The 26,311-nt window shown below is 48.1% G+C and overlaps 1 protein-coding gene across 1 annotated transcript; it reads right to left on the minus strand.

Moving 5' to 3' along the window:
• Positions 1-1,127: 1,127 nt before the first annotated feature.
• On the minus strand, positions 1,128-25,811 carry LPO (lactoperoxidase). Its single transcript, XM_017660440.3, has 13 exons — positions 25,517-25,811; positions 20,720-20,797; positions 19,736-19,823; positions 15,222-15,382; positions 13,779-13,899; positions 13,222-13,351; positions 12,274-12,480; positions 10,725-11,049; positions 8,799-8,959; positions 4,021-4,273; positions 3,012-3,185; positions 2,104-2,341; positions 1,128-1,912 (listed from the first exon to the last, which is right to left on the minus strand). Exons 2-13 carry the CDS (start codon positions 20,793-20,795, stop codon positions 1,705-1,707), a joined length of 2,142 nt encoding a protein of 713 aa, XP_017515929.2. The 5' UTR covers positions 20,796-20,797; positions 25,517-25,811; the 3' UTR covers positions 1,128-1,704.
• Positions 25,812-26,311: the final 500 nt, after the last annotated feature.

Genomic DNA, 26,311 nt, shown 5'->3' on the forward strand with positions numbered 1-26,311 from the left:
GGGCTCTGGACATGAACCAGTGGGGTCTGAGCCTTGGGGCCCTGTGTTTTGTGAACGGGCGGTGAGGAAACCCAGGAGTCCTCCTGTGGCATATATGGAAGGCAGTCAGTTCTTAGAAACCCATGGGCCAGGCCAAACCAAGCAGAACCTCCTCCTTCAGCTTCCATCCACACGACCCAGAGAACAGGAGCCATGGCCACCAAGCCTCACATTCACTCATTGCTCTGGCTGGTATTTGCTGCATGTTCACTCTGTGTCGGGCCTGAGTCAGGTACTGGGGAAAAGAGGGGTCACCGCGTTGTCCTGTGGGAGAGAAGGAGCAGAGGTCTGATGGAAAGGTAGGCCCCTCCAGGCAACAGGGCACCTTGAGATCCTGCACCTCTGCCACCTGGCCCAGTGGTTCAGAGCCTCAGAACAGTAGACTCATCCTTGGTCCTGGCTTCACATGGCCAGCTTCCCAGGACAGGGACAGCAGACGGCTGGGCCCAGGAGGACAGGGTCAGAGCTGAGGGAGGGAAGGAGGGTATTTTCCCCCTATCTCTGCCTGGTGGATTCCCTCCCTCCTCTTCTTCCCACTTTTGGGGAGGGGTACTGTATCCGGGAAGCTGAAGGGGTGAGCCCCAGGCCATATTAGACCCTCAGGATAAATCACTACTCATCTGCATTCACTGCCGATGAGAGGAGTGTTCAGAGAGGCCAAGGGACGCATCCAGGGCCTTGAAGAGGTTGGGTGCCAGAGCCAGTGCTGATTCCCACAGGAAGGCCTGTGCCTCCACCCCCACGCTCACCCCCAGTCAGGGGGGCTGCCCTTACCTGGAAGGGTATTTTAAAAGATGAAAACATGAATCTGTATTGGGCAGCAATACAAGGACTATTCTGGAGAGGCCCCCTCAGCAGCCTCACAGGCTCCAGGGACCACCCCATACTTCCCAGGAGGGCTTCTGCAAGGGAAACTCACTGGAGGGCAGTGTAGGTTGGACTTCCTCCTCGTTTTAGCCCTTGACACCATCTCCAGTCCTCTCTCTAGCCTCCTCCTTTTCTTCAGGAGCTCTCTGAAATCCCATCAGACCATGCCCTCTTACCCCACAGACCTGGGCATGCCACATCTTAATGACACAACACGTCTGGACGGTAAACATCTAGTTTATTTGGTGGTGATTCCAAGGCCTGCCTTCTGGAAGGGCACAGTGCCATTGCCAGCATCTTTAGTCAATCATCAGGTGTTACTGGGCACTCACTGTGTGCCCAGCACTATGCTGGGTGGCACGGTAGACACGTGGAGGCAGACAGACGTCTTGTTTCAAGGAGCTTACAGTCCAGTTTGAGAGGAAGGGAGGAAAGATAAGCATGCAGAGCCTACAGCCTCAGCCAAGACTTGTTCAGGGAGACGATGGGTGATGTCTGGCAAGCTAGACTTGAAGGGCATCTCAGAGGGCCTATGCTATGCCAGAAAGGGGGACTTCCACAGTAGAGGGGACATGGTGGGAGCAGTGGGATTCAAGTGGAAGATTTGGAAAGGCTGAGGCGGCTGGCCTTGGGCTTGAGTGAAGTATGGCCCTGCTGAGTGTAGAGAAACCTGGGTGAAGAGTACTGGGCCTGCGGTGTGGAGCTCTAATGGGTCCGGGCACTGAACTTGCTTTAAATGGCATCGTGCACCAAAGGGAGCTTTACTGCCCAGAGTGGGAGGCTGTGTAGTCCAGGCCCCTAATTCTCCACTGAGGCCCAGGGAGAAAGGTCTAGCTTATCAATGTCTGAGCAGTCCACAAAGCCTCGGGGGTAACTGTTGGCCTGGAATGGGTCCAGTGGGACCTTGGTGATGTGGGTGTTGTCACAAACAAGGCGTGAGAAGGACATTTTCTGCAGAGAGTCCCGCTGCTTTTCTGTGAAGACCCCAGGGTTCTCCCACCAGAACCTGCAGAGACGGAAGCAGGGTGTCTCCATACAGCCCAGCTGTGGGCCTCTTCCTCCCCACTCTGGCACAGGGGAGGAGAGACAGGCACCAGGCACATACTGAGGTCTAGGCCAGCCCACATGCAGGACACTGGGACTCCCCACCTGGAAGAAGGGCCTTCCCCCCACCCTCCTCACTGAGGTCTCACGTGCCTGTCTCCATCACGGATCTGCTGGAACTGCTTCCCCAGAATGCAGGCCAGGAGAGACCCCACCCGGCCCCTTTCCACCAGGGGCTCAGCAGTGGCCCCTATCCAGATGTCAATGCTGTCGGGGGTCCCATAGAGATCCAGGAACTTCTCAGCCAGCATCTTGTTCCGCAGCACAGCACCCAGCTCCGCCAGTGTCTGGGGCTGTGAGAGGTCACAGAAGCCTCTCCAGGAGTTGTACCCTAGAGCAGAGAGGCTGAAGCTGTCTCTTCCGAGGGACTTCTCATCTGCAGCCTCCCCTGTGGACATACCCACTCCAGCTCCATCAGGCCCAGAAAGTCCGGACTCAGGGCATTTGGGACGGGGTGGTTGGAGATCCATTGTTTTATACCAGCGGTACTTCTATCTCAAGAGGGCTAGCAAGTTATGTGGTGCTTACTATGGGTCCAGACACCACTGTAAACACCATACAAACATGTAAACTGAAGAGCAGAGAGGTTGAGTAACTTGCCTAAGATCACCTCACTAGAAATGGCACAGCTGGGACTTGAACCCAGGCAGTCTGGCTCTAAATTATGACATTAAATTGCCTTTCATGAGTACAAAAGAAAGGTTCAATCGTTATGGGCTTCTTTCTAGTCTCCTTTTCTTAACTTTTTTTCTAGGCTTTTAAACTAGTTTTACAAGTTGGTTGCTGGTCTTGTCTTCATCTGAGGAGCTCTGCGGTAGACTAGGTACGTTCCCTTGTCTCTGCATCAGGCAGATGGAAGATTCCATTTCACAGATGAGTAAAGTGAGTTTAAGAAAACAGCATCTCTGTCTTCTGTTTTAGAAATAGTCAGATCCTCAGTGTTATAGAAAGGAGTCCCCTGGACCCCCAGAAAGTAGCTAAAAATACTCCAGGCCACTCACCAGGCATCCCATTGTCCCGGCAGCGCTGTATGTTGATGGCGGCCAGGTCAAAGCCATGGATCTTCTGTGTGGGCTGGAAAAGCTTGTTGCGCAGCTCTCCTGTCATCATTTTATTCTGTTTCATCAGCTTGGACTTCTTGGCCAGCAGGCCCCGCACCAGAGGGTCAATTCCACCTGCAAGGGAGACCCAGAAGGGGACGGGGTAGAGTGGGGGTGTCCACTGCTAGCCTGCCCTTAGTTCCTCTTGGGTGAAAGTAGGGCCAGCTGAACGCCTCCGGTTGGAAGCAGGGAAAGAAGAGCAGATTGCAGCCTGCAGGGTGTGCTGTGGGTGGGGGCGGCTCAGGCTGCCTCTTCTGGGGCTGGAAAAAGGGGCATTCCTGGGATGATGGCGTGAATACAAGCTCCAGGATTTTTCTGGAGCTCTAGTTCAGAGAGTTGGCTGCATCCTTCTCTGTGCTCCCCTGAAGAACTTGGCAGCAAGGGAAGCAGTAGCACAAGTCTATAGGAAATGGCCCTGACTTGTCAGGCCTTAAGTAAAGCCAGTTTCAACAGTCCAACCCAGGACAGAGGGAAGCTGGGTCCAACCTTTGGCATTTGATGGAGGTGGAAAGCCCTAGAAGACAATAGAAAAGAACAGCTTATTTACTAACCTCATGAGTTCTTTCTATAGGGGTTAGAGAAACCTGAGGCAGGGAAAACCCAGGCCCCTTAGAGGCCAGAGGAGGAAAGAGAGAATAATCATCAATATTTATTGACCACTTCCTTTGTGTCAGGAACCATTGTGGGATGCTCTACATGTATATTTCACTCAACTTTTTGCATATTCTAGTGAGATAGGTACTATTATTGTCCCCATTTTACACATGAGGAAACTGAGGCTCAGTGAGGTGAATTCACTTGCCCAAGATCACACAGGAAGTGCCTGGAATCTGATTCCAAGCCAGGTTTTTCCAGAAGGAGGCTGCAGAGCGAGACAGCCAGGTGACAGTGCTTTCTTGAAAAGACATACCATCTTTGACCATCCTCCAGGTGTTGAAGAAGAGGGTGTGCAGGGGGAGGTCTGGTTCTGGCCCCCATGGCTGATAATTCTCATCCAGGAGGGAAAACACAGAAGGGACCTCCAAGTGGCCAAAGCGTAAGGCAAAGGTGAAGACATTGGAAACTCGAGGATCCACAGATTCATTGTAGCCTTGGTAGGGAGGGATCCACTTCTGCATCTCAGCACCTAGCACAATGGGTAGGTAGTCCCTAAAGGTGATAATCTGGAAGGAGAAACAAGTCATGAGGAGAGATTCAAGCCTCTGCAGAGTAAGGTTGGCGAGGAGCTGTGGCCAAGAGGGATGAGTGGTCAGAAGTCAGGGAGAGCAAATGTGCCCAATTTCCCTTCCTACGACCATGGGCAGACAATGCTAATGGATCATGACATTCTTTCTGCTGCTCTCTCATGATTTGTCTCAACATAGGCTGCATATACTGATCAATTATTTGAACTGGCATTGGATACGTACTCTGTCATTTTTGCTCTAAGTTTATGGTGTACAAGTAAAGTAACAGTCATTGTGTGCCACTTTAACATAAGGCCATAGGCCAGGGCAAGAAGAATGAACTACAGGAATGGTTTGCAGGCTAACCAAGGGAAGTCTGTCTAATCTCCAGTTCTGAAAGAAATGCTGTACCACGGAGAGAGAAGTTTTTGGTTTTGTTTTACTCAAAACAATGAACTAAAAAAAGTAGAGAACTGCTTGAAAAAAAGAAAAAAATCATACTACCACATAACATAATTATATTAACTTTTTATTATTTCTAATCTTTGTCTCTGTGATACATATTTTTACAGTTGTCATCCCACAGAATGTATACTTTTGCATTCTGCTTTTTCATTTAACATTTCTTCCTAGCTCACAATTACTATGTAATTAATTGTGCATACTAGCTTATTGCACTCATGGGCCCTACTCTTACTGTTTTACACTTAGGTTGCCTCCAATTTGTTCAGTGGCATAGACTGTGGGAGTGCCATTCTTGGAGCAGGCAGTCTGAGCCTCAGACTGTGGGAGGAGCAGGACACAGAACCTTGCCTCTGGCCACAGTGGGCTGGCCCAGCTGTGGCACCACACCAGACTGGTGAGTCAGAGTCTCTCTCTCGGGATTTTCGATTTTGGATGCAGCTATGATCTAGACTGTTTCTTAAGGCACTTGATATAAGGGGACAGGTGGGGTCTTAGGACTGGTCATTTTCTACCATGTGCAGAAAAGTAGAGGAAATCCATCTGCAGAGAAAGAGAAAGGAGAGAACAGTGGAGAAGTGGGGAGAGGAGTAGATAGGAGGGAGAGACAGTGAGAGTAGCTGTCTCGATTCCAGGTTGTTTCCAGTCTCTGGTTTGACCCTTGCTGAGGCACAAATACACTCTCTGCCCTGGAATTCCAGCAGAAACTTTTAAAGGCTTCCATTTGATACATATATAGGATGGAGCCAATATTGAACATCTGAACTAGACTGAGTAGATTTCTTTTTCTTGTCATCCAATAAGCCTTGTTATGGATGGAATTGTGTCCCCTTGCCCTTCCTGCAAAATCCCATGTCAAAGCCTGTCCCACAATGTGACCATATTTGGAGATAGAGTGTAGATAGGTAATTAAGGTTAAAAGAGGTCATCAGTCCTAATCCAATAGGACTAGTGTCCTTACAAGAAGAGAGACACTGTGGAGGCACACAGGGGACAGGCCAGGTGAGGACACAGAGGCAGGTGGCCGTCTGCAAGCCAAGGAGAGGGGCCTCAGGAGAAGCCAAACCTGCGGGCACCTTGATTTGGATTTTCAGCTTCCAGAGCTGTGAGAAAATAAATTCCTCTGTTTAAGCCATCCAGCCTGTGATATTTTATTCTGGCAGACCGAGAAAACCAATGTGAACCTCAGCTCAGATAATCCCCGGGTAGATACTTTTGATTCTTTGGATGATTTCCTACAAACATCTCCAGCAGCAAGATTTCTGGTTCCAATTTTTAAAAAAATAAATATTGAATTCTGGAGATTTTGATAAGTAAGTGGGAATATATCTCTCTGATGGTTAAGACTCTGTACATGGGGCTTCTGAGTCCAGAACATGATGAATAGATTCATTTTTCCTCAATCTTCCCCACTACATATAACTAAACACCCTGGAAATTATTCAACAGACAACATAAATAGACTCTGAAAGCTGGGAGGGAAGTGGCCTGAGGATCTCAGGACTTGAGCAATGACAGCATAGTTCCTCCATACCCCCAGATTGGGCCCAGGAGAGGATGGCAACTTGGAACCTCTACAAGCAATAGACAAAAGCCTGTCCTTTCTCTCTGAATGACTGGGAAGACCCGCAGAGACCTAGTGGAGAGTTCCCAGACCCACTTCACAACCCAGGCCCATAGCCAACCCAGCCCTCGAGCCACTACCCAGGCTGGTGCCCGGTCTGAGCTACCTACAGTGGTGATAGCAGTGAAACCCCATGTCTCTCTGTCCCTCACCCTGTAGTGTAAAGGTGCAGGGGCTTCTGCTCCCCTAGAAGGTTGCTCAGCAACAGAATGCATCCAGGAAAGTACCTTCATACCCTGCAGATAACATCTGTAGGGACTGAGTGGGAAGCGCAGAAGCACCAAAAAAAATGAAGCAGACAGAGTAGCATTGCAAGGGCTCAGGAAACTAAATGGTCACTGGAACTAAAGCCCATAAGAGAATGCCAGAACCTACATGCCAAACCTAACAGGGTAACTTCCTGATTAAATAGAAGATTTAAATAGGCTCAAGAGTGTCCTAACATAATAACTAAAGTGTCTAGGATATAATCGAAAATCACCCACAATACCAAGAACCAGGAGAGCCACAATTTAAATGAGAGAAGACAATCAACTCATGCTGATACTAACAAGAATCAGATGTTGCAATTACCCAACAAAGATTTTAAAGCAGCTGGCATAAAAATGCTTCAATAATCAATGATAAGTGATCTTGAAACAAAAGCACAGAACATCTCAGCAAAGAAATAGCATGTATAAAAAATAAATATTGAAATTGTAGAACAGAAACTATATTAACTAAGGAAAAAAAAAATCTCATTATGAAGACCCAGTAGTAGAGTAGGGATGACAGGGTAGAACTGAAGACAGATCAATAGCATTTACTCCGCCTGAACCACAGAGAAAATAGACCAAAACAAAAAGTACAAAGTCTCTCCAACAAACCAGAACCTCAGGGTTCTGTGAGACAATAAAAAGCATCTAACATTCAAATTCATGGAGCCCCATAACTAGAGGAGAAAGGGGTGGGACTGAAAAAATATTTAAGGAAAGAATGCCAGAAAATTTCCCCAAATTGGTGAAAGACAGGCATTTATAGATTTAAGAAGTGGAATGAATCCCAAACGTAATAAGGAAATCTATTCTAAGACACACCATAGTCAAATTTCTGAAAACTAAACAAAAATAAAAAGTCTTAAAAACAGCCACAGAGAAATGACACATTTACCAATTTGAATAACAGTGAGTTTTTTCATCTGAAACCATGGAGGCCAGAAGGAAGTGGCCTGTTTTTCAAGTGCTGAAAGAAGGGTCAGTTCCTGAATTTAGTATCTGGCAAAATTATTCTTCAGGAATAAAGGGGAAACGAAGACATTCTCAGATGAAGGAAAACTAAGAATTTATTGCTTGCAAAACTACCTTAAAAGAATGGCTAAAGGAAACTTTCTAAACATAAAGAAAATGATAACAGCAGAAGGCCGGGACCTTAGGAAGTAAAGGATAATGGTGTAATGGGTGAAAATATAAATAAACATACAAAATTATTTTCTACCTTATAGGTTTCTTTTACCATATTTTATAGTTGATATATGCAACAACCTGGAGGACCCTCGAGGAAATTATGCTGAATGTAAAAAACCAATCTCAAAAGGATATATACTGCATGGTTTCATTTATGTTATATTCACAAAATAACATAGCTGTACAGATGGAGAACAGATTAGTGGTTGCCAAGGGATAGAGTTACGGAAGAGGGGGCTAGATGTAGCTATAAAAGGGTAGCACGAGGGAGTGTGTGGTGATGGTAGAGTTAAGTATCTTTATTGTGGGTGGTTACATGAAACTACATATGTGATATAACTGCATAAAGCTACACACACACACACACACACACACACACACACACACACACACAGATTATTGCATTTAGAAGTAGTGAAATCTGAATAAGCTCTATGGTTTGTATCACTGTTAACTTCCTGCTTTGGTAGCACTGGGAGAAGCTGGGTGCACATGCGTTTTTGTTTTTTTACAGCTTCCTGGGGATCTATAATTATTTCAAAGTAAAATGTTTAAGAAGTATGTACACAGTTGATTCTAGTTTGTCAGTCAGCTAATCAACCATTCCAATTGACTATGCCTGTGACATGTGGCTTAGGGGTAGAGAATTTAAAAAGAAGCGAATCCAATCAATATAACCAAAAAACTGCTCTGTAGCCGTCCTGGAATTGACGGAGCCTATGGCCCCAGTGATGGCGCATGCGCAGGCACACTGAGTGACCGAACGTGATGACGCCAACACTCTGAATCCAGGGATTCATTTGCGGGCAGAGAAGCTGAAGAAACAAAGGGGAGGATTTGAAAGAATGAGATAATGGGAAAGAAGCTGGAGAGGAGAAGGGGGAAATGGAGGTGTGAAAAACAGAAGAGGTAGCTGGAGGCGTGGCAGAGAGTAGAGGGCAAAGCCAGGAGCGGAAGCCAGGTGGCGGGTGAGGCAGTCTGTGGGCCTCTGTACCTGCATGAAGGCTCCCAGGATTTTCCGGGCTTCCTGGTAGAGTTTTTCTCCATCCCACTGAGGGTTGAGTCTCTTTAGTTCTCTGGCCAGCCGGTTGTGCTCTCGGAGAAGGAGGGTGTGGGAAGTGGCCAGGAGGATCTGCTCGGAGGCTCGGGGATCTCCTGAAAAGCCAGGAGGCAGGGAAGTGGATCCCTGCCCTGCAGCAACCCCAGAACCCAGTTACCTCCCCAAAGAAATAAATGATGGTACCCTAAATGTGAACTCTCGCCTAAGTCCCTCCTTCCAGTCAATTTAAAATCAGGTACAGAGGGATTGCGCTGGGATTCATAGGTTAGAGTCTCAGACACACACACACACACACACACACACACACACACACACACACTCTCTCTCTCTCTCTCTCTCTCTCTCTCTCTCTCTCTCTCTCTCTTTCTCTCTCTCTCTGTCTCTCTCTCTCTCTTTTAGCTGTGACTTTGGACAGTTACCTAACAGTTCTAAGCCTCAGTCTCCCTATCTCTAAAAGGGGATAATAAGGCTGACGCAAGATTGTGGTAAAGATTACAGATAACATTAAAAAGTAAAACTTTGCAGATTACAATCCCAACTACTTTCTAAAATGGGGCTGTACAAATAAACGAGGGGTTTTTTCTTGTATGGAGCAACTTTGAAGGTTTGGGGAATGTAAGTCTGAGGATGGGAGCCTGGGAGGGTCAACTTCCTCTGTGTAATAAAGGGAGAAGAATCTCGAGATAGGGGCTATCAGGAGGGAAGAGGAACCGCATGAGGGGTCAGTTAACTGGTTAAAAAAAACCCTACATGTTTCACAAGGGAACTTCTGTGTCCTCCAGTCTTTAGGGAAGGCTATTAAATTCACACATCCTTGGTCTTTGTGGATATTTTGGTGGGGAACAGGACGGGGCTCAGTTTTGTGTCTGGATTGATGTAAGAAATGTATGGACACAGAGTCCAAGAGATATGGGCCCACAGTCCGGCCTTCCACCACGTCTGGGAGTGGATTTTGGAAGAGGGAAGACCACCAAAAGCCAGGCTCAGAGAGGGCCAGGAGGGCATGAGTCCCCAGAGCAAACAGGACTGGGAGCCTTTGGTTGCGCATGGTCTGTAGGTGTGGCAGCTTTGTGCAAGTTCATTAAAAGCCTTAAAATATACATTCCTCTTAATCTAGAACCTCTTCCCGTAGGAAGTTATCTTAACTAAATTGTTAAAAATGAGCACAAAGATTCGTCAACAAGGATGTTCATTACCTAAAAAACAGCAAGAAAAACAGGAAAACTAGAAATGACTTAAGTGTCTTCAAATAGTGTTGATCAAACAAATGATGGTAATATGTGTTGTGGTATACCAGGCAGCCATTAAATATCATGTTGTAGAAGAATGTTTCATGATGTGATATATAACTAACATCAGATTGTTCGTTATAGTATGAGCCCAATAGGGTGAAACAATGTGGACTATATCTATGTTAGGAAAAAAAACTGGGAAGATAGGCATTAAAATGTTAACAATGATTATCTGTGGGTGGTGGGGTTTTGTAAATTTTCTTTGTACTTTTCTGGGCTTCTTAAATATATATGTATATATATATATATTTTTTTATATTTAAATATATAAATATGTATGTGTATATATATAATTTTTAAATATATATGTAATTTTTTTTTAAACAGTGAATACATGTTCTTAGATTCTGTGTTCACCTGAGCCCTTCTGCAGTGCAGAAGTCCTGGACCAGTGTAGAGGTAGGAGTGGCTTAGTGTACATTTTTCCAGAAGATGACTAGAATAGGCAGGGGCAAAGTCCCCCAGAAGCTGCCTAGTGACCTTGAGAACTTTTTCTGGATCCCCTCTGTTCAGTCCCCAGGATGATTCCCCTGACCTTAAGCCCCCTCTGTTCCCAGCCTAGACTCACCCGCCAGGAAGCAGGGCACACGGGCGGTGGTGTTGATGACCTCGCAGGGGCTTGGTTTCTTCCGCTCAAAGGGCAGGAAGGCCAGCCCGTGGTCCCAGACCTCCTGGTTGACAGCCATGAGGCCCAGGGGGCTGCTGAGGTTGCGCAGCTGACTGGCTAGGCTGGGCTCGGTGCCGTACACTAAGCTGGCATCCAGGAAGGAGTTCAGGGCATTGATCTGCTCTCGGGCCAGGGACTGGTAAGGTGGAGTGGGGCAGACAAACCCGGCTCGGAAAAAAGGCATGCACTTCCCTTGAGTCTTCAACTTGGGGTCATTGGGTGGTAGCTGCAGAGAGATTGGTGGCGGGTGACTGGGCAGAGGTGGCACAGCTGGGCCCCCACACATGTCCCCAGGAAAGGTCTGGATGCAGCTGGCAAAGATGCTGATGGCCCCCTCCTGGGACCCTGGTCCAGACACTGACTCCAGATGCCTCCTGCCAACGCTATACATCCCAGGCCTGCAACACTCCGAAGTACATTACATCTCACTGTGTAACTGGGCTAAGGGAGGTCATTAGATCTTTCTTACCAAAGGCTCCAACCTTTTTGTGGGAGGGAGTCTTGAGATCCCTGGATAGGGAAGTGGGACATGAGATAATTACTAACAACAATAATCACTACTAACCACAGCTATTTATTACGGACCTACCATGTGCTAGACATTATGCATACTTTACCTCACTTTGGTCCTCTAAAAATTACAAGGTAGATAATTCAGTCCCATTTACAGGTGAGAAAGCTAAGGCTCAGAAAGGTTAACTAATATGCCTGAGAACTTATAAGCTGGAAAGGAAAGATGTAGGATTCAGATTCACACTGACCTCACTGCACAGCTCATGTTCTTTTTACCACAGCAAATAGCCTTGATTTATTGTTGGAGTGAATAAATCACACTCTAACTGTAAAATCCATGAGTAAGAAGAAAAGATGCACCATTGCGAGTTTCTCTCCCTCCCTGCTGGGAAGTCCCACAGAGCCCTGCTGCTCACTCCGATTCACCCATCAGGTTTCAGCTCTTTCTGGGATTCCCCTTCCCGGATCCCAGGATAACTTAAAGCAGTGTTCCACAAGCTTGCCTGTGTGTAAAGTGGATCTCCTCGGGATCCTGGTAATATGTAGATTCTGTTGCCCAGTGTCTGGGATGAGGCTTGAGATTTTTCATTTCTAATAAGTCCCTAGGTGATGTTAATGCTCTTGGGCCAGGGACATAGAGGATCCTTCCCCAGAGCGTTTCAATTTTGCCGTTAGTCCTTACTTGTCCATTTCCCACACAGGCCCTTTGTTCTGAGGAAAGGAACAGTTCGCCTTTGAATCCCCAGTGCTCAGTGCACTGCCAGGCAGGGAGTAGATGAGGCATGACTGCTTATGAATGAGTGAGTGAATGGGCTTGTGGAGCTGGGGAAGTTGAAACTGGCACTCACGATCTATCAAGAGACCCCAGCAGATGGGCTGGGAATGTCTGCTACATCGCAGCCAGGTGTTTGTTAGGGACATGGGGCAGGGGCCCTACCATGATGGGGAAACAGTTGCCTCCCTGGATACAGTACTCGTCACACTGCTCTTTGGAGTGCTCGCTGCTGCCCATCTCGGTGTCAGGGACAAAGTCCAGGTCATGGTCCACAATTTGACCCCACTGCATGAAGAGCAGGGACCTGTTTTGGTCTAGAACACCCTCTTCATTTCGGTAGCCTGCAATCTGGTTGGACACCTCACGGGCCTATAGATGGAGAGAGAAGGGAAGAGAAGGCTGGAGGAAAAAGTGCTTTGAAGAGTCATATTCAACCGCAGTTTACTGGGGACCTGCAATGTAACAGGTACATTCAATCTCCATGACCAGTGTGTGTGGTGGGTGGCATTCTGCATTGTAGATGAGGGCCCTGAGTCCTAGAAAGGTGAGGTCAGTTCTCCCAGATGCTGTAGCTATGAAGGGACAGGGATGGGACTGAATGCCTGTTTGTATGGCTTGATGGCTTACAAGGCCAGTGCCCTTTCCACTACAGAGAGAGAAAACAAAGGCAGGCTGCCTCTGAGGTAAGAGCCACGCAGGTGCCAGGTGTCTGGGAATAGGAGAGGGCCTCTGGGGAAGGGCTGCCAACTCAGATGAGGACAACAGATAGGTCTTTAATGCAAACAACAGCTGATGCGCTCCAGGGGCTGGGGCAGGGTAAGCGCGAGCAGGAAGGGGCAGAGAGGCCATCTGCCTGGGAGACCCCAGGGTTTCTGGCCTGTGGGCAGCTGGCTTGGCTCCGGGCTCCGAGCTTTGTTGCCCTCTAGTGGCATTTGGAGGAACATCGCCAGGGAGCAAATCCAAATCCCCGTCTCTCCGCTGATGGTGGCCCCAAGAGCACCTGTTTCTTCTTCCTTTCCCTGTGTGTTTGGGGAATGCATCCTCTCCTCTCCGACTCCCCTCCTTCACCCTCCTCCTTGGGGCTCGCCCCCCGCCCGGGCCCGCCCTCACCAGCGGGAGAGGGAAGCCGTTCCGCGTCTTGCCCGGCGTCCACCCGAAAGGCAGGGAGAGCCCGTCCTCGTACTCGGCCGGCAGCCAGCGCACCAGCGCCCTGTTGGCGGCGCCCAGCGCGGGGTTCCTCCTGAAACCGAGCGACACCACCTTCAGCCCCCACCGGGCTGCTCCGGGGTTTGCTTCTCCGCAAACCCTATTGGTACCCCAATGGGGAAGGACCGGAAGCCTCTGCCCAAGGGAAAGGGGGAGCGGAGGAGGCGCCTCTCAACTACGGGGGAACTGCCTCCACCCCCTGAAGGCGGGGGGCTCTCCTGCCCTGAAGAGCCCTGAAGAAAGGGGCTGCTTCCTGTGGGGGGTACTGTGGTTTTTTTAGAAAGAGGGGAAGGAAATCAGGGGAGAATTCCAACGGAACAGAATCTGGTGAGGACGTCATTCAGGAGGGTAGGCAGTGGGAGTTCTGCCTGGAATGTCCAAGGGGCAAAGGCCCTGGTCGGGCAGGGCTGGGCATGGTGCATAGGAGGGCCTGGCTCTCTGGCCCACCCATGCGCACTCACCGGTTGTTACAGTCTCCAGTAATGGTGCGGTAAGGGCTGTTCTGGTCGCACCCCGCCGCCGCAGGAACAGGGACACCGCAGCCCACCTCCCAGTAGAGTGCAGTCAAGTCCAGGCTGAGCTCTGCAACAGAAGGGGGGCCAAAGGGGCTGTTTCTCCATTCAGAGAAAATGAGTTCTTTCTCCATTCAGAGGCACTGGGAGGAAGCAGGAAGCAGAAACCAAGGGTGAACCTTCATTTTTGGAACATGTTCTATATTCTAAGCAAGCAGTTCTCAGGTACTTTCTGACAACTCAATAAGGTAAGAATCTTAATTCCCATTTTACAGAGAAAGAACTGAGGCCATAGTGCTCAAGAGGCTTGCCCAAGGCTACACAGATAGTAACAACAAAAATCCCCAGAATTGTTAGTAATTCTTTCTATCAGGTCATTTGAATCAACTGAGTTTTCTTTTAGAATGAAAATGCCCCTGAGAAGTTAGGCACATGTTAGTGTGAGTTAGTTTGGTAAGATTGCTTTTCTTCTAAACTTCACTAAAGTCTAAAATACCAAGCAAGCAGGAATCTAGACAGGAAAGATGTTGGGAAGGGTCAGGTAGTTGTTAAGTGAAGGGCAGTGTGATGGGGAGGAGTAACACAGTGGGGGCTTTAGGCATCAGAGGCTTCCATGTGGGCACAGAATGGAGAGAGCTGCCAGCCCCTTCACGCATCTGCGATCTATCCTGATGCTGGCCATGAACGAGGGGCAAGGGACTCTGCTCTCAGGGGTTTCCGCAGGGGGACCTGGTTCGACCCCCATCACCTTTTGAGTCTGAGTCCAGAGTGCTCCCTACTTCTCCTCCCCATGTCCAAGTTTCCTTTTGGAATTTTGGTGTTGGCCCAAGTACTGGGTCAGCTTTCTTCCCCAGTGTGATATTTTCCTGGGGAGAACCTGCAGCCTCTTCCCTTTGGTGAGGACCAAACCCCGTCCCCCATGACACTCCATGAGCTCATTGTTTCAGCTCCATTTTACCCAAAACAAGATGGAAATCTCATCTCCTATGACACAATCCCAGTAAATTCCCCTGACACAGGTGGCTTAAATGTCCCCTTCATAGCAGAAGTAATGACACTGTGGTTTAGGGAGAGGTCCATGTTTACTGTCTTTAGTACTTCCTCTGCAGAGGCCTTACAGATGGGGTTATACAAAGAGCATGAATGTCCCTTTATTGGAGTTTGCAGTGGGACCTTGCTGAGTCTGGGTTCCTTTCTGTGCAAAAAACAGCATTGGCCTAGCTGTTCTCTCAGCCCCTTCTCGTTCAGCAGGTCCACAATTCCAAAGGAGAGACAGGAGTGCCTCAGTGAAGAGATAGCTCCTAATGGGGAATATCTTTTGGGTGGCTTCTGCTCTCTCCCAGGGGGAGATAACGCCTTCCTGCCATTAGAGGGCCAGTGGGTTTGCTGTACCTGTGACATTAGTCAAAGTGTCTTTCTGCCTCAGCCTCTTAAAGGAGTCCTCCCACACCTGCCCACTGCGGATGGCTGTACGCGCTCGGCCTTTGGCATGCTTGAAGTATTCTGCAAGCTGTCGAGGGGTGGGCACCTCGGAGGTCATGGCAGCCTTCAGCCTACAATGGAGAGCAATGGAGGAGTCATAAGTGGGTGCCTCAGGCCCCAGCCCCATAGAAGGGGTGTGGGGTGGTATGTATCTAGAGAGGAGCCACGGGAGGTGTGGGCAGCATGCAGGGGACAAGGATTTCCTGTGCTCCCAGGACCCTTTCTCGTTTGTCTCCTAATGCCTCTGGAAAATCTCTTCTGGGAGGAGGAAGCTATAGTGTTTAAGCTTCGTTAGGTCTGGTTTGAGAGAAGGAAGGCAGATGGATGTGAGCGGCTCTTGAATTTGGATCAGAGGGTTGCCGCTGTGCTGACTGTGTCAGAATCAGCTGGAGAGCCTAAAAACACCCACGTCCCTGGATGGAGGATCCATTCAGATGGAGGAATCCCTGACATGTGACTGGCATCTCATGGAGCCTGTGGACCAGGAATTCTAGAAATAATATGCTTGTGGGTTCTTCAGTTCTGCCCATGAAAGTGTCCTGGATTGCATCTGGCCCTACAGTTTCTTTAGATGTGGGCTGTAGCATTCAGCCTCTTGCTGACCATTTCTTGGGCAAAGCTCAGCCTTTTTATTCTTAACTTCCCTCTGTGTAAAGTGAGAAACCAAAACCCTTCTACTAAGAAGTGTGTGACAGCACAAGGATGACTGAAGGCAAGGTGGCATCAGGGAAATCCCTCCATGACAACCCTCTACCCCCTCCCTGTACCTCAGTTTCCTCACGTGAAGAGGAGGGGGTTCTGCGGGATGACATCTATGTCTCTAAGACTCGGAAAAATTAGAAGTGGCTCAAATTCTCCCAAAAGACAGCCCTGCTTTTGGGGTACAATTCATCAGCTGTACCACCCTGCCTGGTGATTAACTACGTAGTGTGAGGGGGCATGGCATCTCAGCCTGAGGGGCTACCTAGGCAAGTGGGGAAGGCACAGAAGGACTGTGATGACTGGGCTCCAATCACCAGGCCTACCCCTCCCAACCTCCCCCAACCTCAGTAAAAAAGAAAGAAAGCCAGACTGCCTTTTTGCTTCTGCTGTAAGACACAGCATGGCCCAGTGGCCCACGCTGCTGCCCTGCCCAGTGTGGTAACCACTAGCCCCAGGAGGTTATCTAAATAGAAATTCATTAAAATTAAATGCAATTGAATTCAGTTCCTTGGTGTACTAGCCACATTTCAAGTGTTCAATAGCCACCTGGACAGTCCAGGTTTAGAACATTTTGTCAACACAGAAAGTTCTATTGGACAGCAGCAGGCTAGCATTTGGACCTAAAAGGCAAGACTTGAGTCCTGGTTCCACCAGGATTGGTTTCCTGATATGATCCATGGATGGCCTGCCCGTCCTCTGCAAACAGGATGATAGTCTTACTTACGTCAGTGCCTTGCCTGGGGCCCTTGGAGCACACTGGCTGGGTTGGACTCCTGACTGCCACTCACTAGTTGCACACTGCGTAAGCTGCTCAGCCTCTCTGTGTGCAGTTTCCTTATTCACAAAATGAAGTTAATGATAGTGTCCTTAGGTTGAACCATGCTATTTGATCATTTTGATCTCAAAAACAACTATTTCATGGACTTGGATGTTCATTTCACAGGGTCATGGCAGGAAGCAATGTAAAGCTCCTAGAGCTGTATCGGGTATGGAATAAACACTTATGGGTCAGCTTTGGCACCGGCAGCAGCTGCTGCCAGGAGCCAAGGATCCCCACCCGTGAACAAAGAAGGTGAGTGGCTGGGTCTCCCAGGGCTCCCCCTGAAAGGTCCCATGCAGAGTTCGAGGTGCTCCTTTCTTCTCCTGCCCGGGCTCTGTGTGGTCTTCTGGCCTAAGAGTTGACTCACCAGGGCCTCACCTCCTGCTTTGCCTCAGGGCTGGGCCGCCCTGGAGCCAGCAGGGCTTTGGAGGAACTCTTTCTCCATCTCCAGGCCTCCACCCTTATCCTGGCCACGTCCTCTCCCATCTGGATGACTGCAGCAGCCTCCTGACTGGGCTCCTGCCTCCACTCCTGCCCCTTTCCCATCCACTCCCCACACACTGCCAGCATGAGCTTTCTAGAATGAAAGGCAGACTATGCCACTCTCTGTTGAAAGTGCTTTCTTGGCTTACCCAGGGACGTCGATGCATCTGTCTGCTTACCACATACATGCTCATGGTGTTGTGCAGTCATTGCCTCTCTCTAGTCCCAGAGCACTTTCCTCACCCTCAAGGAGACCCCATGCCCAGGAGCAGTCCCTCCCTCCCCCACCCCTCCAGGCCCTGGCAGCCCCTGCTCTGCTTTCTGAGTCTGTGGCCCTCAGGGCCCACCTTTCTCTGCTCACCTGTTTGTGCTCTTCCTCACCCACCACCTCCACCTTCTTTCATGTCCCGCGTACCCTAAGCTTCTTCCTGCCTCAGGACTTTTGCTTTTGCTATTCCCAATTCCTGGAATGCCACCCTCCTGGCTGGCTACATGACTGGCTCTTTCCCGTCCTCCATCAGGCTTCCTTGGTCCCTGTAACTAAAGTAGCAGACATGGCTCCACTTATTTCCTTCACTGTCCTGATCACCAATCATGAGTCGCCGGATTGTTTGTGTAACAAGATGTTTCAGTGTGATTCTTTACGTCTCCACAAGACCCGTAAGTCCAAGAACTACCACTGGAGAAGAGTTCAAAGCAGGGCTGGTTGTCCTGTGCATGATTTGCAAACATGATGAACACTGATTTTGTGGCTTTTAATTCCAACCCTACAATGGGGCTATAAAAGTATTGAAATTAAAGATAGAGGGGGAATTTTCATTTGGAGGTAGTAGTTGAAATACCAGTTATTTCCCTACTGCCACCATGGGGCTCCGCTTTGCTTTAACTCTAGTGACAGGACCTTAAGGGGAGGGCGTGGCTGTGTGTCCTGGTGTCGTGGCTGGTGGGCGATACCTGCCCAAAGAGCCTAAAGAAAAGAAGAGGTGCCTGGCGCTGTGCACCCAACAGCAGAATGAGCCAGGCAGGGCAGCCCTGGGCCCCAGATCTGCACATGCCCCAGCAGAAGGACAAAGCTTTTACTCTTCTGGAGTCTACTTAACAGGGACCCTGCTCTAGAGGATGTGGGGAGGGCTGAGGGAGCCAGCCAGATGCTTCCGGGCTGCAGGTTGGAGCTGTAAGCTACCAGCAAGAGACTTCTCGGGATCAGGGAGTTGGCAGCAGAACCTCTGAGGGAGCCAGAAAGTGCCCAAGGAGGGGAAGGGCTTCTGACTCCCCCTTCCATCCCCCTCCCCCAGCACTAAGTTGTCCAGGTGACTTAGACCTCACCAGCCACTTTCTCTCCTCCTCCCCCAGCTTAACCCCTAAGGAGGCAGAAACCTGGGCTCGGGGTAGGCTGGAGCCCAGGAAAGAGGGACGTGCAGACTGTGCCCTCTTTTCTCAGTGTGGGCTTCAGGCAGCTCTGAACTGAGGGAAGTGAGAAGCTCTGGGCTTCGTCTTCTTTTGTTGACATTTGGATTCCTGAAAGGACACTGTTCTTGGGACTAGAAGTGACCAGAGCACATCTTGTCATCTAAAAGTCAGCCAAAAAGTTTATGGAACTATCTGAGATTTCATTCAAAGGCCACAGAGAAATGAAGCTCAAGTCTAGTGTAAAGGGACAGCGAGAGGCAAGACTAAGGTTGGTTTCTGCTCAATACAAGGGTTACCCTTATTTATCTGCCTCTCTGACTCAAGTATGGGCCTCCTGAGGGCAGAGACCCAGCCTACATGGCTGATTTCAGGAATCACAGCCCCTACACAGAACGTGGCTGCAGGATGGCTAACTCTGCTAGTTCCCTGCAGGATTGCCGCATGCCCTTGGGCTCCTCTGTGGGGTTGGTGTGCTCTGCCCTACCTTCTGCTTGAGCAGCTGCTGAAGGGTCTCACCTGTAACCTTCTTGGGCAATTGCTTTTGTGCCAATCCTTGTTTAACTTCCTCCTTTCACCTGCCTGGCTTCACTCCCTCACTTCATTACAGCTTTCCCAAGAGCACTCCCTAATAAGTCACTTGCAGGTGAGTCGAGGTGTCAGGTGCTGCTTCTAGGGAACCTGACTCAAGTCAGTCAGTATTAATTGAATGAGAACTTCTGCCTACAGGCTTTTTGAGACTCTGGAATGCATGACCACAAGGAAATGGCCACAGGGAAGATTAAGTGCTTACAGGACTACACTAGACTTCCTCTTTAAGGTACTTTACAAGCTGAGGATTTTAGAAGTTGTGGGCTATGGCTCCTGCTTGCCACATACTTGGAGATAAGGGTGTGGAAGGGCATGTTGTATAACTGCTTTAGCTCACTGGCTTGTCACAGCTGGCCTAGATGTGCTTGTTATTAACAGGAAGCCTTGAAAGGGAGGTATGCTGTGTGCATGTCTCACATACCTGGTCCGGGATTCCAGGAAGGCCTTGTTGATTAGGACCTTGACTTGACTCACAGTATCAGTGATGGTAGCAGGGCTGGTGGTCTGCCCTTGGAGAGGGAGAAGCAAGGAGCAGAGTATCAGATACCACTCCTTTGAGATGCCCTCTGTTCCTTCTCCCTCTTCCTCAGCCATTACCCCCAACACTCAAATCTAAGCAGATAGAAGATCAAGATTCGGAAACATTCATAAGAATCCTCAAGGAGAAAAAGCACAGAATGGGAAAAATATTCTCTGATCCTCAATAAGATGTCAAAACTGATCTACAGGAGTCCTCTAGGATACCCAGAGATAGGACTGGGAAAGTGTCCCAAGTGACTGCTCAGGTTGACTCGGCTACTGGTATCTGGGGATTTTTCTGGGTCTTGGTGAGATGGACCCTTCAATAAGTCCATCAAAGCGTCCAGGTGATCACCAGACCCTCAAGTAGGGAATGGAATGGCATAGGAGAGGTGGGATTCCTTGTTTTCATTTGTACTGGGGTCAGGATGCATTCTCTGAACAAGGGGAATATAGTGGGTTAATGTCCCCCTAAACTACATGCCCAACCAGAACCTCAGAATGTGACCTTATTTGGATATAGTGTCTGTGCAGGTGTAATTAATTAAGGTGAGGTCATATGGGTACAGGATTAGGATGGGCTCTAACTCCAATGACTGGACACACGGGACACACAGAGAAGGAGACTGTGTGAGGACAGAAGAACAAAATTGGAGTGCTGCATCAATAAGCCGAAGAGTACCAAGGACTGTCAGGGACACCAGGGGCTAGGAAGAGGCAAGGAAGTCTTCTCCAGAGCCCTCAAGAAGCATGACCCTGCCAGCACCTTGATTTTGAACTCTAGCCTCCTGACTTATGGGGGAATAAGTTTCTGTGGCCTTAAGCCACCCAGTGTATGGCCCTTTGTTATAGCTGTCCCAGAAAAGCAATACAGGGCGACACTTACCCTTTGTGGCAGACACTGCAGCCTGGAGCAAGGTCAGGGAAAGTAAAAAGGTTTGGAGATGGAGAAGGTCCTTCATGGCTGAAATGAGACCCAGGGTCACAGTGTGAGCCTTGTAGAGTTCCCAGGGGAGGGACTGAGTCACAGAAAGCAGGATGGTAAAGCAGGGAAAGCCCAGGGAGCACCAGATGCCCTAACACCGGAACAGAGAAGGAGAAACTACAATAATTAAGCATCTACCCTATGTTCAGGCCCATATGAGGTACTGGGAGACATGAAAAGAGGCAAGGGTAGAAGGGAAGGAATTTAGACTTCAGGCTCAGGAGGTCCCGAGTTGTAGTTCTGACACTGGGCAGGTTACTTAACATCTCTGGGCCCTTATCCTGCCGAGTGCGCAGTTAGACCAAGTGACCCAGAATGTCTGATTCTGCCCTGACAGCCTGAGGTCCTGTACCTGTCTTGTCACAGGTGTGAGAAATGCTGTTACCAAACCTGGAACAGGTCTTTGGAGTTCCCCTGCCTTGTTCCCTTGGGCTTCCTGCCAGCCCTCCTCTGGCCAAACACCAGGGAGTGTGCCTGAGAAGCAGACACTGCAAGCCAGCAGGGGCTTCACCCTCCCTCCAAGAGCCGATTTGATGGGAGCATGAGAATAAGAGCTTTGACAAAGCTCAGAGCTCCCCTGAGCCCATAGCTGTGTCCCAGGCTGCTTGGAGAGCTTCCAGCTCTTAGTTTAACCCCTTCATCATGAGCTTTAACCGAACCCAAATTATCAGACTAAAATATGTGCAGCTGTGTTTGCTGAGGAGGAAATTTGGAGCTTAGATTGTTCATGAGGTTTGGTGAATAGACCCAAAATATCTTCTGAGGAGATTGTAGCTCCAGCCCAGGGAGGCGCCCACTGTGTGCAGATGGAATGATCCTGTATTTAGACATTGCTCTTGACAAACCCCCTCAGATTTCACAGGAGGGCATGGGGTCCCCCCTCAATGTACATTCACTGGCTGGACTCCACAAACACGCCAGGGAGGACATCTTCAGCTTGGCTGCCCCCTCCATTACTACTCAAACTCCCTAAGAGGAATCTGTGCTTCTGGAGCTTTGCCTGAGAGACCACCCAGGTGGGCTTCCCGACACTCTCCTCCAGGTGATCTCCCCCTGGGGTAGGCCAGCCTGGAAGAGGAGACCTGTGTATCAGGACCAGGTAATTTCGTCCCACCTTACGCTCTACCAACCTTTCCCTCTGCCTTTTTATGAGCCCCCTCATAATTTTACCTTGTTGAATGTACTTTTGTAAGCTAACTCTAGAAGAAAAAGGCAAGGTATGAATAAATACCTCTCTGGCCAAGATTCTCCTGGGCACTTTGCTTTTTTCCCTAAGGGGAGTTCTCAAGTGGCTTGAATGCTCAGTGGGCTCCTGTCCTGGTACCTCTATGGCCCCGAGGAGAACCACAGTCCTTCTCTTTGTGACTGCAGGAGAGTATTGAGCCAGCAGAAATCTGCCTTTTTAGGCAAACAAAGATGATGATTTGGGATTAACGGTATCATTGATATTTTTTTTAATTGTAAAAACACATAGCATAAAATTTACTATCATAACCATTTTTAATCATAAAGGACAGTACTGATAAGAATATTCACACTGTGGTACAACAGATCTCTAGCACTATTTCATCTTGCAAAAGTGAAATATACCCATGAAACACATATACTTCCCATTTCTCCTCTTTCTAGCCCTTGGCAATTACTATATCACTGATTTTTTAAGAGGGCTGTTGGACATGCTAGTATGCATTATATGATTCTTTCAATGACTAATGTATTTCAAAATAAACTTAAAACAAAAAATAAAGTTTAGTCTATGAAAACAAAAAGGAATAATTTGAGATGGACAGAGAAAGAAAAGTATCGTGGCTGAAGACATGAAAGCTGAGAAATCTGAACAGGAGGAAAAGGCACAGTCATTCGTTCTCTCCTCTCCTGGGAACCCCCTGCATGCTCCTCTCACTGGGAAGTAGCATGGTGGACCTCAAGGCTGCAGCTTAGTTATTTTCCACATCTCAGCCAGTGTTCTTGATGGTTGTGAAGGAAGATTGTGGGACAGAAAGCAAATCCAGACAAATGTGAGCCTATGCCACTGGAAAAGGGATGTGTAAAGAAATCTTGGAGGGATGCTGCAGCCAGGGCCGTGCCGAGCCATGCAGGGTGGAGGCCCTGGGGCTTCAGAGTGTAAGAGGCTCCTGTGATATTTGGATATTTACCCACATTCTTTTCATCATGCTCAGTGCAAAAGCCATTTCCCAAGCCCTCTGGTTTACAGCAAAGCCCAGAGCCTTCCCTGGGACATGAAGCACTCTGGGACAGAGCCACAGCCTTTGCCCCTCTAATGCCAGGCTAGTCCACAGTCCCCCACCTCTACTCACACTCTTTCTTATGCAGTGCCCTCTCTGCCTGGTAAACACCTCTTCATTCTTCAAAACCCAGGCCAAATACCACCTTCTCTGTGAAGTATACATGATTTCTGCAGGTAAAGTTAGGTCATTCCTTTTCCTGCCTTCCCTTAATGTTTTATATCACTGTTTTTATTGTCTGCTTCCTCTCTCAGACCATGAGCTCCTTAAGGGCTGCATCTTATTATTATTATTATTTTTTGAGAGGGCATCTTTCATGGTTGTTAACAACAATAAAATTCTGTATAGGGGACTCAATGCACAATCATTAATCAACCCCAAGCCTAATTCTCAACAGTCTCCAATCTTCTGAAGCATAACGAACAAGTTCTTACATAGTGAATAAGTTCTTACATGGTGAACAGTGCAAGGGCAGTCATATCACAGAAACTTTCAGTTTTGATCATTCATCATGAACTATAAACAATCAAGTCAGATATGATTATTTGATTTTTATACTTGATTTATATGTGAATCCATTTCTCCTTTATTTATTTATTTTTTTAAATAAAATGCTGAAGTGTTAGGTAGATGCAAGATAAAGGTAGAAAACATAATTTAGTGCTGTAAGAGGGCAAATGTAGATAGATGATCAGGTCTGTGCCTATAGACTAAGTATTAATCCAAGCTAGACAAGGGCAACAAAACATCCACGGATGCAGAAGATTTCTCTCAAAACAGGGGGGGGTGAGGTTCTAAGCCTCTCCTCTGTTGCTCCCCAATTTCTCACCTGATGGCCCCCCTGTGACTGTGCCTGTCTTAGGTTGTTCCTCCTTTGAGGAATCTCACCCATCTCCAGCTAACCAGCCGTCTTCCGGGTCCATACAGGGAAATGTAAAGTTGGTAAGTGAGAGAGAAGCAATATTCTTTGAAAAGGTTAGCTTTTTACTTCTTTGCTGATTTATGCCCTGTGGCTTCTATGCCCAGCATTTGTCTTGAGGTATCTTTACCACTTGGAAGAATTATGATACTCGGTAATTTTATATATGAGGCACGAATTCTACTAAAGGGCTGTAATTAGGAAGGAAGAAGAAAAGCTATAGAAGTAGCAGAGGAAGAAAACATGGGAAGATTGATTATTTCTTTGACATCACTTCTCGTAGAGTAACATAAGCATGTATAGGTTTTTAAAAACTACTAATTAAATTGCATACACACATTAACAGAATAGGAATACAGATACATTGTATCTTATTTATTTTTGTTTTTCCAGTTTCCAAGTCTAGTGTTGGAACAGAATATGTGCTGGGTACAGGCTGAATGAACAAAATTCCCAGGGCAGAGAAATTCAGCATCTGGAGGGCACAAAGGGAGAGGGTAGTTCCTTAGCAGGCTTCTCACATCTTACTGTGCCTACTCATCACCTGGGGACCTTGTTAAATGCAGGTTCTAACTCAGAAGGACATAGAAGGGACCTGAGGGTCTGTACGTTCAACAAGCTCACAGGTGATGCTGAGGCTGCTGGTCTGCAGACCGTTCTGAGTACCAGGGCCTTCCAGAGCCTGCCTCTCAGGCTTGCTGAGAACTCACCAGGGGGACTGCAGGAAGGCCTGAGGAGGAAAGGAATCAGTGGGAATCTTTTCTGTGAATGGCAAGAGCTCTGTTGAAGATGGTGGGATGAGCCAGTAGGAAAATCAACACCCAGCACCCCTAAGAATTCTCTTGTTTGAGCTTTTAAGCAACTCCTGGATCAAGATGAAAGTGGAAAGGAGATAGCTCTTATCAAATGTCTTCTGCAAAAACAATATTCCACCTTGGCTGCAGGGCTTGGAACATCCAATCACATAAAAACAATATGATCCAAAAAAATCCATCTAATATTGCTGCAATCCCACACCTGAGCGAGGTGTGCACATGACACTGAGGACACCTGGGGCCAGACAAATGTTGGGATCTACTGCACATGGAGATGTGAGAGCTCTGTTTTAGGGAACCCTTTAAAACACTGCAAAATTTTTGCTGTAGTTTAGTAGCCCTATGATATCACACCAGCCTCAAGAACACTGCGGGGAGCATCATTCTGTTTCTGTCTTTCCCCAAGTCTTTGTGTGACCTGGCCAAGTGACACCCCTTTGGCTTCAACTGCTAAACAATATGATGAGAGATCTCGAAGAGGTTATGATTCTGTGACTCAGTTTTCAGACTCAGAAAAGCCTCTTTTCCCAACAATGGATTTAATCACATTTGCCCGTACATCAGATAGAATAACCTGCATGGTGGCAGCCAAATCAGGCACCAGAAAATGCCTAATGGAGGTAAGTCTAAATCTAAAACCCAGCTTTCTGAGAAATCTTTAGGAAATTTCATTACAACTTTGCAGAAATCAGGAAAGATCAAAGTTACTGAGTCTTACCTGCCAAGCGCCTTGGCCTCCTGTAGCAGCCAGGGGAGTTGATCTGCTTGGAAGAACTGGTCTTTTATACTTTCCTCCAATAATTTATTTCTGGGAAAGGCCCAAAAGGAAAGGTTTTGAGGGACTGGTGTGGCTTGGAGGAGACACGCAGGTTCAGCAGGAAACACCCTGTGACTGCAGGCAGATGCATGAGGAAACTGGAGAGTGGCAGAGACTGGTTGATGCAATATCTCTGACAGTGAAGCCAATCCTCTTCTTTCCATGTTCATGGCAGCCGCATGGTCCTGCTGCAGTCATGGGAGGCAAAACTCCAACCTCTGAGCAGGCTTGTTCCTCATAAGCCCTTCATGGGATCTGACTACTTCTTAAAATTAGGAACGATTAAATGGCTCTCTTCCCCATTCACTTACTCACTGCCCTTCGATTCTTCTCCTAATTTTCACCCAATCTATTATGGAAGTCAGTAGATTCATCTTTTGGATTTAAAGTGGTTAAAACACATCGGCTTTTTTTTTTTTTTTGGTCAAAATTTCAAAATACTGACCCTTTTTTTGGAGATGTGAGAAGAGCTCTGGACTCACTGTCAGGGTGGCAGGTTAAGTCTCCACCTCCGTCACTGTATGGTGTTGTGCGAGTCACTTCACCCTCTGGTATCTCAGATTCTCTAGTTGCAAAATTGATTGTTTAGATGATTACTAAGACTCTGTGACTTCATGCCTTCTGTAGGATGGCCTATAAACACCCTACCAGTACCTGGGAGTTAAATGCCCACATATATTATTATATACCATCCCT

The sequence above is a fragment of the Manis javanica genome, chromosome 4, assembly GCF_040802235.1.
Source record: "Manis javanica isolate MJ-LG chromosome 4, MJ_LKY, whole genome shotgun sequence".
NCBI classification, from domain to species: domain Eukaryota; kingdom Metazoa; phylum Chordata; class Mammalia; order Pholidota; family Manidae; genus Manis; species Manis javanica.